Source organism: Notamacropus eugenii, chromosome 1 (assembly GCF_028372415.1).
Source record: "Notamacropus eugenii isolate mMacEug1 chromosome 1, mMacEug1.pri_v2, whole genome shotgun sequence".
Lineage (NCBI taxonomy): Eukaryota > Metazoa > Chordata > Mammalia > Diprotodontia > Macropodidae > Notamacropus > Notamacropus eugenii.
In genome coordinates, this window is record NC_092872.1 from 375,196,213 (window position 1) to 375,213,531 (window position 17,319).

General features: G+C 35.8%; 1 protein-coding gene across 2 annotated transcripts in view; it reads right to left on the bottom strand.

Annotated features, from left to right (window-relative positions):
* The window catches only part of LARS1 (leucyl-tRNA synthetase 1), a 55,364-nt gene that overhangs the window by 14,983 nt on the left and 23,062 nt on the right, over window positions 1-17,319 (bottom strand). For both annotated transcript variants that reach the window (XM_072630649.1, XM_072630650.1), the window contains exons 13-27: window positions 17,235-17,288; window positions 16,319-16,459; window positions 14,649-14,726; window positions 13,534-13,619; window positions 13,379-13,444; window positions 13,183-13,265; window positions 12,658-12,796; window positions 11,402-11,614; window positions 9,399-9,456; window positions 7,241-7,304; window positions 3,273-3,456; window positions 2,780-2,870; window positions 1,654-1,794; window positions 540-680; window positions 294-404 (exon numbers count right to left, since the gene is read on the bottom strand). In XM_072630649.1, coding sequence (XP_072486750.1) covers window positions 294-404; window positions 540-680; window positions 1,654-1,794; window positions 2,780-2,870; window positions 3,273-3,456; window positions 7,241-7,304; window positions 9,399-9,456; window positions 11,402-11,614; window positions 12,658-12,796; window positions 13,183-13,265; window positions 13,379-13,444; window positions 13,534-13,619; window positions 14,649-14,726; window positions 16,319-16,459; window positions 17,235-17,288 — 1,650 coding nt within the window. The remainder of the gene's footprint in view (window positions 1-293; window positions 405-539; window positions 681-1,653; window positions 1,795-2,779; window positions 2,871-3,272; window positions 3,457-7,240; window positions 7,305-9,398; window positions 9,457-11,401; window positions 11,615-12,657; window positions 12,797-13,182; window positions 13,266-13,378; window positions 13,445-13,533; window positions 13,620-14,648; window positions 14,727-16,318; window positions 16,460-17,234; window positions 17,289-17,319) is intronic.

Here is a 17,319-nt window from a genome sequence, read left to right on the forward strand (position 1 = left end):
ACTATCTACAAAACTGTGCTGAAATCTAGTTTGAAAGTTTCCAAAGTCCAAAGTGTCAGAATCTTTTCAACTGCCATCGAATGGAGTGGTGCCAAAGGAAAGCAAAGCCCATTCTAGAAGAAGTGGATCAAAGAGGGTTACACACACACACACACACACACACACACACACACACACACACACACACGTACCCTCCCCCCTTTCCTCAGCCCCCAAGACATAATAAGAGCAAAAAGTAATCACCAGGAAAACAAATTTGACAAGAGAGAAATGAACATGTCAAAAAACATCACCTCAAAGTGATGACGCAGAACAGACAGAGTGGTATGTTGCCAAGGTGGGTAATTCTTTGCCACATAGATGGTGCAATGAGAAGGCTTCTGTGGTGGCTGCTTGTCAACCTTCTACACATGGGCAAGAAAGGGGAAACAGTCAATCATTTCTCGCTTAATAAAAATGAAACATCCTACCCCCTTCCCTTTTACAGTTAAGAGACAAATACGGAGCTTTACCAAAATTTTTCAAATTAATTATTTCACCTTTCCTTTGGCTGGCATCATATAGTTCTTAAGCCGTAGTCTCAGGTCATGAGCTACTTCCGTAAGGTACTGTGAGGAACGTATCAAGACTTCATCGACGGGACCCACCACTGGCCAGATGGCTTTCATGATTGAGTCAGGCTTTTATTTAAAGAAAAAAGGTCCAGTGAAATTAGCTAATACCTGTCAACCAGAATCTACCATAGTTTCCTAGCAAGATTAGCATCAGGTATATGCCTTCAAAATCTGACTTTGATTAAAACCAACACACTTCTTCAGACCCTAATCTAAAACGCCCTAAAACCAAGCTGTGAAGTTACTCTACATTTCTAATTAGAAGTCATTTTTTTACAACTGTATTAATGCCCACACACATATGCTCACTTTCAAAGAAAATTACATAATCTTAATTTGCCTAAATTTAATAGTTATACAAATTATACAAGACATCATTTTCTCATATTAATATACCTAATTCTTAATGTATGACTGCTAGGGGTATATAGTAACACATTTTGCACTGTCCATGTACTGAGAAATATATAAGAATACCTAGTAGGATTATGAAGAAACCATTAAAACAGATAGCCATTCTATTTGCAACTCTAGGAAAAAATAACTAAAAAAAGATAACTAATCTTTATGAATGCTAATATATACTCATATATGCATTCTTATATACCCTGGGAGTTTTTATAGAAAACAAGAAATTTGTGCAGAAGTTTAATCCATATAAGAGGCCCACAACAGCTAGACATATATCTTAACTCATCAGGCAAACTAAACAGTTCTATAAATGCTAACTGCACAAATCTAAAATTTCACTATCTAAGTGGTTGTGTCTATATTAGAGCATATTCTAATATGGTTAGAAATTAGGTGTTAAACAACATAAAGATGAGCATACAAACTTAAAATATATATCTCCTAGGTGTATACAGAAAGGTTGGCTATGTGAACACTTATCAAAACAACCTAACTTAACAGTAGCTATTCTGTGACTCTGACACTGATTTTGTAAACAACTTTTTTTTTATTATTTTTAATATGACATACTGTTTAATAATCCAAACCTCCTAGTAGATCTTCAATGCATACTTTAAGTTATGGGTACCTTTTCCAGAAGTGTCCAGACATGTTCACATACATGTGGGCAGATAGGAGCCAAGAGGAGAGTCTGAACCTCAATAAACTGGAACACCAGGTCTCTGTGCATTCCTTCTATAGCTAATTCACGGTACTTATCTTTTGCTGCCTGAAAGAAGCAAAATTTGCCATTCCAACTGTTAAACACCTTTAAAATAAAACAGTCATTCTTCTTGAAATGAAGGCAAAATGGCATTTAATGCATGAAATGTTAAATATTAAAAGTCCTCCTTTTTGGGATTATTAAATGGGCTTTACTCATTTTTAAGCCCTATAAGTAAATGAATATGAATCTATGTAAAAGGGATGTGTCAGTTTTATATTATACTGACTGAAGGAAAATAATAAGGTATACATAAGATGTCTAATTGTTGAGGTATAAAAGACAAAAGACACAATTTTAACCATCCATCAGGTACTGCTGCTAAATGGTACTTGGGAAAGATAAAAAAATAATCACAAAGATAAAAAGCAATAAATATGATGTATTATTATGCTCAGCACTTGACCCATTTAATGACATGTCAGAAAGGCAAGTCATTCAAATAAAGACCAAAGTGATACATTATGAAGCAGCTTTTCAAATGAAGCTCCATTTGGTTTTCAGGCACAACTCTCAGACTTGGTGAGATACTGACACCTTATGGAAAACTTCAGAAAATGCTTGGCTGCAAAATTAGCTTTGATTACATAAAAAAACTTGTGGAACTATCTTAATTTTTACTTACTTGGAGAAGTTTTCAATGAAAGCCTAGCTGGTTATCAGATTTATTCCATTTCTTTATGCCCTCTGCCTAACTTCACTACTGCAGAAATATCATAAAGGTCAAATATTTTCATACATTTAAGAGTTGGTAGAGATGACAGATGCTAGAAAACTACCTCCAATTTACCAGATGTGCATTTAAGTGAGTAGTAACAGGGGGAAAAAATACACACACACACACACACACACACACACACACACACACACACACACACACACACAGAGATATATAAAAAGAGATGCATAAGAAACAACACTCTAAGTCTATATAATTTAGCTACCAAATGATACATCTATAGAATTTAGCTACAGCAATACTCATGTCTACCTGAAATTCAAAAAATCCCGTTTTCAAAGCTTCCTTAAACATCATCTTCTCATAATTTTGCTCTGTTTTCACAATTCCCGCATTCATTTCACTATTGAACATTAAATACAAAATGTGATTAAAGGGCATAAAACAATTATAAAGAACTATTATATTTAATAATAAACTATGTCAAAATACAAACATTACTAACTGTTTAAAAATAACAACACCTCCTTTATATTCATTAAAATCTGCTGCCATGTAGTCTCCTGGCAATCTATCCATCCTTAAATCTGGCAGTCTGCCTGATACTACTTATGGCTCCCATTCCTTGACAACAGTACATGTTGAGTTTTTTGCCATTTATTTTCACCTTAACTCATGTTATTTGTCTTTTCTGCAATATTTCCTCCCCTATCTTCCTGACTTTTAGAGCAAAATTAAATGTAAATAAGCTTAAAAACACATGAGAACTAAGCCAAGTACAAAGTGTTCTGGTTCCATATGTTACCTGGCAAAGACTCGATCGTTGAAAGTGCTGGCAGGACCGCTTCTTAGGCTGTCCCAGTTGGCAAGCATTTCCTTCACCCACTCCACCCAGGTATAAAGGCGGAGAATACCTGCATCTGCCATGGCTTCCACAAAATTAGCATCTTCAACAGTGTCACCAGCATCAGCCAGAGCCAGGCGCATTCCTGAAAAAATTACTTATTAAATACCTGCCCTGGGTTGAGGGCAAAGTTTACAAAAAAACTGAGTGAAAGGATATATACTTTGCTGGGGTCAGGTTGGAGTAATGGTAGAAATGACAATTGCTTGTATTCGAGTATGTGTAAATTTTAAAAACTTTTGCATAACAAAAGTAAAAAAAGATGAGAAAGAAATCTTTCCTATAAACATTTCTGATAAAAATCTGATAAAAGCTACAAACACAACATAAATTTATGAGTAAGCTACTAAATAAGTGGTCAGAGGAAATGAACAGACTCTCTGAAATAAATACAAATAACTCTTTAGTAATCAGAAAAATTAACATAAAGCAACTCTGAGACTCAAATACACCTGTTATATTGTCACAGATAGCAAAAAAGAGATGCTAATGAGGATGAAGGAAATAGATACACTTTTGAAAATGCTGGTAGCTGTGAACTGGTACACACTTTCTGACAAACAATATTGTACAATTAAATAAAACTGTTTGTACTCCTTCACTTACATCTAAGGACTACATATAAAAGCCGTCATTACCAGGACAAAAAAAACTTTCTACAAAAATATTCCTAGCATGATGTAGAACTGGATTGGTTCTCTAATTTCATCACTGTAGGAAGGGAACTTCCAGTGAGGAAAACCCTCTCTTAATGAAGACTGGTACCTTTCCTGCAGCTCAGGTAGTTGCCTAGAGCACTGACAGGTTAAATGACCTGTGCCTTGCCAGGGAACTACAGACAGCGAGATTCAGAGACAGAACTTAAACCCATCCAGGTCTTCCTGATTCTGAGACTGGTTCTACATACGTTATACCACACTGCTTCTTTATTTTATAATAAACCATAAAAAAAGAAATAATTGCTACTGGGTGATCCCAATTATGTTGATAAATTATCTGTGCCATCTATGTAAATTTGTACAAACTTAAATGCAAATAATTTTCTCAGGCACTGTGACAATAAACCAAAATTTCTTTAATGAAGCAAAGGAAAATGATAAACAAACGAAGACAGAATCTCCTCAGTTTTACCTTGTTTCCTCTCCTTCATAAGAAAGAAAAATTGTATCATGAAATTTCAATTCAATACACATTTAATAGGTACCCATTGTGTACAAAGCACTGACGTGAAAAAGTATGGACGTTAAATCAACACGAATGAATGCTAACAGAAATCATCCACATTTCATAACATCTTAAGGAACAATCTTAAGGAATCAAATTTTAGCTAAAATTCCCCATTATAAAATCTTGGTTTCAAAGAAAGAACAAACAGAAGCACCTTGGAAATTCATGGTGTGAAAAGAGACAAAGGATAAATGATACGAGTGGGTTACCTAAGCAGGAAACAGTGTCTTTAGGCTAATACAAATACATACATACGCACACACACACACAGAGCATTAGAACTCTCACTTAACTAAGGGAAACAGTAGTGAAGAATAAGATAGCCAGTTCTTCTAAGATAGCCAGTTTTTCTCTGCTTCAAAAGTCACTAAATTGTGTATACCTTCTGACACACCAGTACAGTACTAGACTTATACTCCAAAGAAATCAATGAAAGAGGAAAAGGATCCATATGCACAAAAATATTCATAAAACTCTTTGTACTGGCAAAGAACTTGAAACTAAAGAAGTATCTGTCCATTGGGAAATGGACGAACAAAATCATGGCATATTTATTTAATGGAATATTATTCCACCATAAGAAATGATGAAAGGAATGGTGAAGACTGGTATAAATTAATGCATGATGGAGTGAAAATAATTTACACAGTAACAGTAATACTAAAGACAAACAATTTTAAAAGACTTAAGAACTCAGATCAATGAAGTGACCAATCACAATTCTCATCTCCTGACGGAGAAGTGGTAAACTCAAGATGCAAAATGAGCTATTTCTGAACATGGCTGATGTGTGACTTTGATTTGCTTGACTGTGTATATCTGTTAAGAAGTGCTAAGAAGGAAAGAGATGGGAGGAAAACGGAGACTAGGATAGGACGTCAAGGAAAAATAGAAAGAATCAAAGAACCTCATTTCAGTTTGAATATTACATGGTGAATTTATTATGTGCTTAAAGCTCTACAAAACAGTTTCATCCACAATCCTCTCCTTCAGTTCTACAATGTGTATTGAAACATTCCTTTCCTTTGATGCTTAAGCTAAGGATAAAAAAAATTTAAATGGGAATACATATCTTTTGAGACTCTAAGGTCATTGCTCATATGTACCTATGGAATTACTGTTGTGGGTATTCCCTCCAAAGATGCAGACTACAGCCAACCCATGCCCTCTTGCCCTTTACAACTCTCATTCATATCTTCCCACCCACCACAAATAGTTCACTCAGCGTGCTGGGGCTTTTCTTGCCAAGATATCAGCAGAGCACCCAGGGCATCCATAGAGGTCTCATTTTTGATATGTGACCAGTCTATTTTCTTTTCTCCTCATACACTTCTTTGACAGGATCCTTTGTACTTCTCTTTTAGAATCCTCCTTTGTAATGAGTTGAAGCATTCATGCCCCCATCATGTACTTCTCTGCTCATTTTTAGGTGATTTTCAATGTCAAATATTTATAGGTATTTCATGACTTGAAGCCGTACAAAAATTCCAAAAGAATACTAGTATTAAAAAGATGGGCCTCTGTTTCAAAGAAAAGCTTGAGGTCATTTAAAGAACCCTGAAATTGCCCAAAAGGAGTAACAGCTCTCCCTCCTTTTCTTATTTAATTCTGGGCACAACTCATTATCCATCTGCAGTGTCCATCTAAGTGATTATAGCTATATAGATGCGTGTATGTGCATATACATATATGCACACACAGATACGTACATATATATATATATACACATATATATATGTATATAACTGTGTATATATATTACATATGAGAGAGAGATACACACAATCTCTGACAGAAGAGCTTTATAGATTGTACTTTCGATTGCAATTCAATCTGGACAAGACACTCCATATCCACTCATTTTTTCCTACATAGATAATTCACACTTTTCTGTCATTCAGGGACTTACTGCAATCACGAAAAATTCATTCGTTAACAGGAACATCTAGAATAACTTCACTGTCTGCAAGGAACCTTCCCTCCAAATGGACTCTGCATTAGATCTCCTCCATAAGTCGAAAGGAAAACACTTTGTTGAGCAAACATCTCCCTACTTCATGTTCCCTTCGGTATTGATATTCTAGGAATCATCAAACAAGCTGTGATTTGTGTCAAAGAAGCATGTATAATTTTGACATACGTATGGAAGACACTTTGTTTGAGAAGACTTTAAGGTTATAATATGCTCTATTGAATCAAATGCTTTTAGAAGAAAAGAAAGAAGTAGTAGGAAGAAAAAACTAGTTTTAAGAAAATTTGGCAAGGAACCCTAGTAAGAAATGTCATTCCAAAGGCATTTAAAGAGGAAACAATAAAAAGATGTAAGATGAAAAAGACTTGTATCTTTTTTAAACATACAGAGAAGGAAACAAAAGATGGGGTAGAAAGAAGCACAAACAAAGAGAAGAGCTTTGAAAGCTACAGGCTGAACTTATTATATACTTAAAAAGAAAAACAAGGTGTACAATCACTCACTAACTCTCACTAATAGATCTTTAGCTTAAGGTACAACCTTCTATTTTATATATATATACGTATATTTACATATAAACATATATATATATATATGTACAGCAATGCTCATTTTATTTGGTGTTTGTTAAATTCAAAATAAAATAAGTAATAATAATAACAACTCTTACCATCAGCTGAAAACTTGTCAATAGCCTGGACAAGGGTAAGAAAGTTGCCTGTGGATTTAGACATCTGAAAAGGAAAAGAAATAGATAAGCCCTGGTTAGTAAGACAGTCAATATACCACTAGATAGTGCCCAAATTGGTCCTAAGATAGTTCTGCTTAACTGTTTTTTCAGATTACATTTTGTGCAGGAGGCAGGTGTGATGTGAAATGTCTCATGGCAAAACAAAATATAGCAACAAAAATGAATTGTTATTTTTTTAAATTTTTCCTAAAGCCAAGTGATGCCCCCAAAGTGAGTAAACTGCAAATTTTTTGATCCAGCAAAGATCAAAGACAGAGGAAAAGGACTCCTATTTACAAAAATACTGATAAGAGCTCTTTTTGCAGAGGCAAAAAAACTGGAAACTGAAGAGGTACCCATCAGTTACGGAATGGCTGAACAAATTATAGTGCATATATGCAGGGGAATATTACTGTGTGAGAAATCTGGGAAGACTTATATAAACTGATGTAGAACAAAGTGAACAGAGCCAGAACAACTTATACAGCAAAAACAACAGCGTAAAGAAGACTAATGAAAAGACTTCAGAACTCTGATTACTGTAATGCACAATCCCAACTCCACGTTGCCAATGATGGACATGCTCCCAAGTTCTCTAAGAGGTAATGGACACAAGAAGGAAAAAAGATATGCATGTTTAGACACGGCCAATCTCAGAATCTGTTTACCTTAACTATGCATATCTATTACAAGGGTATGTCTTTTTTTCAGTGAAGGAAGGGAAGAATGGGTATAGGGAAGCTCCCTAAAAAGGAAAGACTATGAAAAGAGGGTCATTAATGCATTTTTTTTTACATGCACAGAAAAGAACAAAGAGAAGGTCAGACAAGCAGGACAACTCTGAAAGTTATATGCTGAATTTATATTTTAAAATGAAAGCAAATTATCCATAAAAGACACTCAGAATTTCACGTACAATCATCTTTTTTTTCCACTCTAAAATGTATATGGAAATGTCAATTTTATTTGGTTTTTAACTTCAGAATTTTTTTAATTTCAAGGATTTAAAAGAAAAGAACGTGGGGCCTAAGGATAGGAGACAAAGGGTTCAAATTCTCAGTACCAGGTTACAAAGATTATAAATGGCATTACCAGGATTTTAAACCATGTCCCCTTTCCTTTAAATCTAGATTTATAATTTCATTAAGGTTGTTGTTGTTCAGTTGTTTCAGTTGTGTCTGACTCCTTATGACCCCATCTGCGAAGTGTTTTTGGCAAAGATACTGGAGTGCTTTGCTATTTCCTTCTCCAACTCATTTTACAGGAACTGAGGCAAACAGAGTGAAGTGAGTGGCCCAGGGTCACACAGTTATTAAGTGTCAGTGGCTGGATTTGAACTCAGGAAGATGACTTGTTCTGATGCCAAGCACAGTACTCTATTCACTATCCAGCACTTCTTCAACTGTGTGTCAAGTGGAGAAAGTTTAAGAAGCCCTGCAATACCAGCAGACCTACTCTACACTGAGATAGGGCATGCCTAATGAGCAAATGATCTCCACCAACGCAAATCAGCAACTACTGTGTAACTTATAATCGTCACAATCGCAGTAAGTTATCTGGGACACTAAGAGGTTAAGAGACTTGCCATGGGTCATTTAGTCAGCAGGTGTCAGAAATGAGATGCAGTCAAATTTTAATGACTGACTGTCCATTACTAGGAATGGAAAACAGTATTTTTTCATACATAAAATTTTATTTTTAAATAGTTCAGATTTGTATGTGAAATTTCCTTAATTTTCTAGCTAGTCTTTCCTAACACAAAAATAAAGGCACTACATAAGCTAAGATCTTTAGCTATGATCCTATTAAGCACAATTTGAATCATTCTTTTCTTTCTTGTCCTAATAACAATTATATAGTAATATCCCCCATACTTCTCAAATTCCCACTCTACTCCACTAACTCATTTTTAAAGATAATTTAGTCTATGTTGTGGCTTTTCCTTATATTTTAATGAAAATATTATAAACTTAATATTTAATACTTTAGGCTATTTAACCCTAAAAGGCACAATTTTATAAAGCATAAAACAAATACGTATCTAAAATAGAAAGTATACTGGTCCCAATCTTAAGTCAAGAGTGCCATCAACTCTTACCTTCTCAGAATTCAGGAGGAGGTGTCCATTTGCTCTCACAGCTTCTGGCCATTTATCACTGTATTTAAGGAACATTGTTGCCTTCTTGTTATTTTTTTTAAGAAGATAATGGTTTTGATTTGAATTCTTAGGAAAATGGAGGCTTCAAACACTTAAGTGAAAAGTACCTATCAGTTATCCAATTCCCTTAAAATAATTTTAACACAATTCAGAAATGAGACTAGTGAAACAGACCCAGAATATTACATTCATTTGAATCCTACACAATTTTCCCAATTTCAAAAACCTGTATTATTGGCCTTTTTTTCTTGAACAAAGAAAACTAATTTTGTTTAAAAGACATGAAATCAAAAAGGAACTTTTTATTTTGACTAGCCAGGAACAGTAGCAAGGGACATTTCCTTTCCATATGAATGCAGAATCATTAAGAGTGAGGTAGGCAAAGAACAGAGTTCTTGTCATAGGCCCAATGTTTACTAATTATATCTTTAAGATCTGAGTTCTGGTTCAAGTTGTTGTGTGACTTTGGGTCAAGTAACTTCTCTACGCCTCAGTTTCTTCAACTGAAAAACAAGAGGTTGGACCAAATGATCTCTAAATTCCTATCTAGTGCTAATGATCAAAATTCTATGATTCCTTCTAATACTAGTCTAATTAATAATACCTTTTGGTTCTATAATTAGCAGTCAAACAAGTAACCCAAAAGGCCAAGTCAATCACTGGCATAATACTGACTGATCCTCAAAGTGATGTTCGCTGTGGATTTAGATATATATGCGGCTTGATGCAAGATATGGAAAAAGGCTTCTTCAATGTGTATTTTTCACATAAATTATTTAGGGGGCAAACAACAGTATTTTGGTTCATTTGTTAAAGCTTTGAAATGTGTTCCCAGATAATTAAGGCAAAAAAATGGAAATACTTTTCTATGCAGTTTCATAGAATGTAGTATAGCAGACAGGGTTTCAAACTCCTGAGTAGGAATCCCACCTGCAACACTTAACAGCTCTAGAGCCATGGACAAATCCCTTTCCTCATCAATAAAAAGGGAATAATACCTGTAGTACCTATCTCACAGGATTATAGTGAAGATCAAATGAAACAATGTAATATAAAACGTGTTGCAAACCTTAAAGTGCTATCTAAATGTTAGCTATCATCATTACTACTGACAGCAACAGTAAGGACATTTTCCTATAACAGTAGCTGCTTCACCAGAGTCCTATATTTAGAATATATAAAGGTTGCAAAAATGGAATTATCCAAAAATCATTGCAAGAATTTTTTACGCAAGGGAGAATGCCTCAGTGGTCAGAGATTGATGCAATAATACAAGTGAATTTTTTACTTTATGAGATCACATGGTTTACAGTCGAACTTGCAACTTTTCCTCTAAATTACCCTTGCTAAAGGAGATTCAGTCTTCAGAAAGAAATGAAGAGTTCCTCAGTATTTATGGTCATATAAGATCTCAGAGCATCTTTCATTAGTTGGAGTGTGAACTCTATTGTCTTGGCCACAACAGTAACTACAGCCTAATGTCCTAAATTTCCATCAAAGTTTCAAGTAAACCTACTGTTCCTCAATGTGTATCCTCAACCAACAGTTAAGAAACTGAGATCTTGACCAGCAAGAAAGTTATTGCCTCTCAATGGGTAGTACTTACTATCAAACATTATCACTTGAGAATATATTTCTCCATCTTAAAAAGTATAATTCTTCCATATTCCAAAGAATTTTAAAGGGCAGTATGGCAGAATATGTTGACATTGCAAATAAAAATACAGAGGTAAACTTTTGCCCTCGACAGTCCACAGATTTCAACTTTCAAACAGAACCTTTAAAATACGGAAGAATCAAAGTCTTTATTGACGTGAGAACTAAACCTAAAGCAAAGGTAAATCACTCAGAGCTCACCAACAAAACAACCTAGATCCCAAATCACTGTAACTGACTACCTTTACAGAATCCTTGCTACCAAACACCAAAGTTACAGTACTCACCTTTGTCCTGGCCACATGGCCACATGGTTATAGAGATAGTACGAAAGGTGATTTGGAACAAGATCCTTGCCAGATGTTCGAAGATCCACTGGATACCAGAACTCAAACTCTTCCTTCAACTTATCTAATTTTTCCTTTGGGATCTCAGTTTTAGGGAATGGAGCCTCCTTGAAGAAAATATAATCCCACACTTCCTTGGTCATCTCTTGTGCTCTATAGAACAACAATCGTACCTTGGTAAGGGGCAGCCTTGAATTTTTCAGACAACTAAGGAAGCGAAGAATTCTTAAGCAGAAGATTATGAAAGAAAAACACTGCAGAAGTATATACAGTACAATTTCAGGGAAACAATTCAACTGAAGCAAGATATGAGTCTCTATTTTGGTGTAGATGAAACAAATGTGGAAAGTGTCCCCCATAATAGTGCTTAAGGACAGTAGAAAGAAGAATGAAAAAAATAAAAGGCTATTTTGTCTTTCTCCTCATTCCAATAACGAAAAAAACAAAAACACCATTTCAAAAACATTAAATGAACCTTGTGCCCCAGATATTTTTTTTTTTTTGGCAGGGACTAGGGAGGAAACCAGACCTGTGACTTTACTGATAAAGGAAACTCCCTCCAAGAATACAGGCTGGCATCTTCTCTGCAACTAATAATCCAGAAAGTTGACTGGGGAACTCAGAGATTAAGGGACTTGCCAGGGTCACAGAATTAACACATGAAAGTTAAGGTTTTCCTGACTCCAAGACCAGCTCTCTAGTCACTATACCATGCTGCCTCTCTGACCCAGACATAGGTAGTTTTGTTAAGCAACTGGTTTCATAAAATAATCATATTTCAATATCAACTCAATAAAAACTTTGCAAGGTATGGTGGCACATGCTTGTAATTCCTGCTAGTCAGGGAGACTGAGGTTAGTGGATCAACTTATCTTGAGAGTTCTAAAACAACAAAGGGCTAATATCAATCGAGCATCCTCAGTAAGTCCAGCATTAATACCTTAAGCTCCCTAAAGAAGAGGGCCACTATGCTGCCGAAGGAGCAAATCAGCTCAGGTTGAAAACAAAAAAGTCAAAGCTTCCATGACTAACAGTGATGGTATCAGGCCCATGCACAGCCTCACTTGCGTAAGACTGCGAAATGCAGTCTCAAAACAAAAATATATTTCACAGCTTTGACTATTAAAAATATTATATTTACACATACTACAAATAATGTTCTCTGTTCCCAGCTAATCAGGGACTAGCTAACTAACCTGATGCCTAATGGAGATTCTACCTCTCCACGCAAGTTCCCCCCTTGCAGCAAGTGTGCAACTGTGTAAAATGCCATGTAAATAGTGGAATCAGAGAGTGATTCAATCAGCCACTGTTCATCCCAAGGCAAGCGAGTACCTACAAGAGGAACAAAGAAGAGATGACAATCCAAGACTAGGTAACCAAGAAATCTAAGAAACATATTGCCTAGGGAACTGCACAAACAGAGTATCTTGAATATATTTTCAAACAGGGTATTTCCACGTGAGAAAAACAAGGTGGAAAAGTGTTTTGGAGTCTCTTTCCATATGAAGGTCAGCTCATGAAAGCTAAGTTACAATCTAGGAGGTTACAAGGAGGCTTGATTATTGGGACTAAATACTGTCAATATAATAATATCCCAGTTTCCTCTCATCCTTCTGGTTTAGGAAGGTATATTACCAGATGGCAGAACACGTTAAGTGATTTCCAACCATCTGCATCCCTGTCAAAGGTCATAAAGAAGAGTTGTATAAGATACCTACCTAAACCATACGTTCTTGAGCAAGCATGTTCCTGTAGCCAACTTAAAGTAGCTTCAAAATTCCTCCTGGTCTCATCACAGAAGCTAAGTAAAGTAAATAAGGAGAATGTTTCTCTTCAACTTTGAACCCTTCCTCCCACCATCCCTCCTTTTTCCTTTTTCCATCTTCATCTAGGACTTTTTCTTTTAGGACTTACGTCTCTAAATCTCTCAAGCACTGGGAGGTCTGATTCTTCCAGTTTTCCTCACCATAATCCAAGTACCTGCAAGTGAGTAAATCGATTTCAAGAGAAAGTGTCAAAGGGATCATCCCAGTGACTGAAGAATGTTTCTTCATTCTTAGAGAACTCACCACTGGTCACACAGAGCCACAACACATTCATCAGAAGATCTAGAGACCACTTGTTTCTCTGGCTCCATGTAAATAAGTGCTTCCCCCTGACAGAAAAGATAACTCAAACTAATAAGTATATATGGCCTATCACTTCTAAGCTAGTTCTATCTCAGAACAAACAAAACTCAACTTTCTCAAAAACTGTTCCACCATTTTCATTATGATTCCCATGATGCTAGCCCAATCCCCTTTGTAGGAAGGGGATATCACCTGGTCTTCCATCTCACAATTCAGGCTCAAGAACAAATAAAAATCTAAGGCAGGTTCATTGCAGACCATTTGTTCTCTCTTTTCTTCCCCTATTTCAAGGATATTCCTTGTCAGCTCAGAATGAAGCAAGAATAGTTTTCACCAATCCCCCGGACTGGAAGATTATGCTTCCTATTATAGCTGTGAAGCACACATTCATTTCTTATCCAAGCTTTAATCCCTAAAAGCACTCAAAGTAAAGGGATCTTCACCTCAGTTGATCCTCCCCAAAGAAGAGTAGAAAGAAAACAAGAGATTAAATGCGTGGACCTACCGCTGGAGCAGCTTTAAAGCAAGCTAAGTAAAAACCTTTCTAACAGCTGCTCAAAGATTAGGGCATGGCTAGAATCTATTTTCCAGAGGCTACATCTGTGATAAAGAAAGTCCATTAGAGGCTTGGGCATGTGGTTTTCCCACCAATCTAAATATTCTAAATATTCCATCCCCAGACTGATTTGGTCAGGGCAGGTTTTTTAATAAAATTCAATGCTATGATCCATACACATAATTCTGCTCAGAATTCATAGTGCACTTCAGATAGAGATGAAAATGTATAGGGGGAATAAAAACAAAAATGAAAAAGTACTGGGGGATGTTGCCACTGTAGAGGGGGGCCATTTTAAGTTGTCTCTATATAATGTGGTATGAGAACCACTAACATTAGCATTACGGGCTCCTGATGCTCAATGATTTTCCAACTAGGTCAGCAAATACCCCTCAGTAAATGAACATGATATTTTTAGCATGACTTTATGTTAAACAGAACAAAAGCAAACAACTATAATGCAGCTAGACAAAGCTTCCCAGGACAACTTCTCACTTACGTTATCAATCATCTTTTTTTGAATAGTTTTCTTGACATCTTGGACCCTCTGCCCTTTGAATTCATCCACCACCATTATCTAAAGAGAAGGAAAAAAAAACCAATAGTTAATCTATTGAGATACTTATCATTCTAACCCTGAGATTTTGTGCTACAAAAAGCTGATATTATTTCAATTCACCGTTAAACGAATTATATTTCGTGATCTGTTTCACAGGTCACAAGTTGCCCAATGATTGGAAGCAGACCATAACCAATAACGACTTCTATGCAAGAAGAGGCATAAAAGACATACTGAAGACATGTATGACTAGAAAAGGCAAACAGGTTGGTCATGTAGTAAAAATTCTCTACCCAAAAAAAAATAAGAATGTTATTCAAGGAGTTAGATATGATATAATTGCAATTAACTTGTATATTCCCACAGTCTCCTTCTCTTTACTCACAAAGCCACCACCTTCATTCAGCCCTCAGTACCTCTCACTTGGACTATTACAATCTTCTCCTAATCAGTCCCTTTGACTCAAATCTTTCCTCTTCACACAACTGCCAAATTGATACACCTAAAGTACTGGTCCAACTATGTCACTTCTTTGCTCAAAAAAGCTCCAGTGGCTCCCTAATGCCTCTAAAATGCAAAGTCCTCTGGTTCAGAATGGAAATGCTCTTTATAATCTGGCTCCAGCCTCCCTTTCCAACTTGTGCCACATTATTCCCCTGCATATACTCCTAAATCGTCTGCACACCGTTCCCTGTATAGGACATTCCCTTACAGTATTTCAGTTTCCTTCTATCTCCAGGCCTTTGCACAGATTGCCCTCATGCTCTCACGCCTTTCTTCTTCACCTCTGTCTCTCAGAATCCCTAAACTCCTTCAAATCTCAGTTCAAGAACCTCCATCTACACAAAGCCTTTCCTCAATCACTTCACTACCAGTGCATCTTCCATCCAATTACCTTTCATTCCCTTATCTTTATCTGTATACGCCATTTTCACAGATAGAATATAAGCTGTTGGAAGGCAGGACCTAGATTTTTTTTTTTACTTTATTTTTAAATTGTTTTCCACTTAATAGTATTTTATTTTCCCCTCAATTATATGCAAAGATAGTTTTAAACATTTATTTTTATAAGACTTTGATTTTCAAATTTTTCTCCTTTCCCTCCTCCCCAAGACAGCAAGCAATCTGATAGAGGTTATACATGTACAATCATATTAAATGTATTTCCACATTAGTTATGTTGCAGGAGAAGACAGAATAAAAGGGAAATATTATGAGAGAAAAGACAAAAAGTAAGTGAAAATAGTATGCTTCGATCTGCATTCAAACTCCATAGTTCTTTCTCTGGATGTGGATAGCATTTCAGGGCTAGACTTCTGATCCTATGATCAAGATTTCCACCCTGGCTCTTCCACTTAATAGTGATGCTGAGCAAATCCCTCTCCCCCCTATAGGCTGCAGTTTCCTCATATGAAAAAAGATAAATTGCATTAAATGATTTCTAAGGTTGCTTCTAGCTCTAATATTCTATAATTTTGTTAAAGAAGAAAACAGTGACTCTTAAAGGGACTCCCTGCTATATGCCTCTTTTTTTTTCAGTCTCAGTCTAATTAAAATAGCATTAGACATGGAAAAAAATTTAAACATGGAAAATGAAAATTATTACTTACACCTTCATAAAATCCTTTCAGATATAATTGCTCCTTAGCCTCTGCAAGTTTCTCTCGGTCATTCTGGCTCTGGATTTTGAATCTGTCACAAATGAGTGGAGCAGAAAGGTTCCCAAAGCCTGGGATTTCAATAATTGGCACCTGCAGAAAACAGGGAATTTGCTCAAAATGTATGAACACAGGAATGGCTTATGGGGCATAATCTTTTTGACTCTCATTCAGTGAAATGAAGTAATTTCAGAACACTTTTGCTACTACAAAAATAGAAAACTTTAGTAATATGTGGTAACTCCAGAAATCATTTTGTCTTCTTTCCCACCACAACCACCACAAGAGTTCCATGATAATACTCCATCTCACTCTGCAGCTCTTCTTAAAACCCTAACAAAAGAATGTCAGAAACTAACATTGTAGGTTTGATCTTGTTTTGGTTTGTAATAGATAAAAGACTTCTGACTAATGAAATTCAGCTGTAGAAAATTAAATTCTTGCATGTACAGTCACCAGTCTGCAAACTTAATCACACACACACAAAAAATGAAGTGGAGTATGGTTTTGTTATTTTTCTCAAAGTATTAATAATTAACATAGCATAATTTTGACTTTTTAGGTCAGGAAGTTAACTATTCTCTAACTATTCTCATAAGAAAGGGTTACAAAAAACAAGCTAGGCAGAGAGCTATCGTTTCAGAATTGCAGATCCCAAGAGCTAAGAATCAGTCAGTCACAAAAAATTCTTAACTTGTACATTTTTCTTTCCTCCCAGTCTGTAGCACCACTGAAACTACAGGAACCCATTAACAAATTCTTCTCTTCTCTTTAGATACTTCTATCACTGTATTTTTGGGTCACAGAGAAATATAAGTTTCTTATCTAAGACATACAAGGCTTGACTACTCTACATTTACACACTCACCGGCTCAAAAGGCATGATCATTTCATCTTTGATTCCATACTTTGCTCTTAATGCCTAAAAAACAATTTGAAAGTTAAAAAATAAT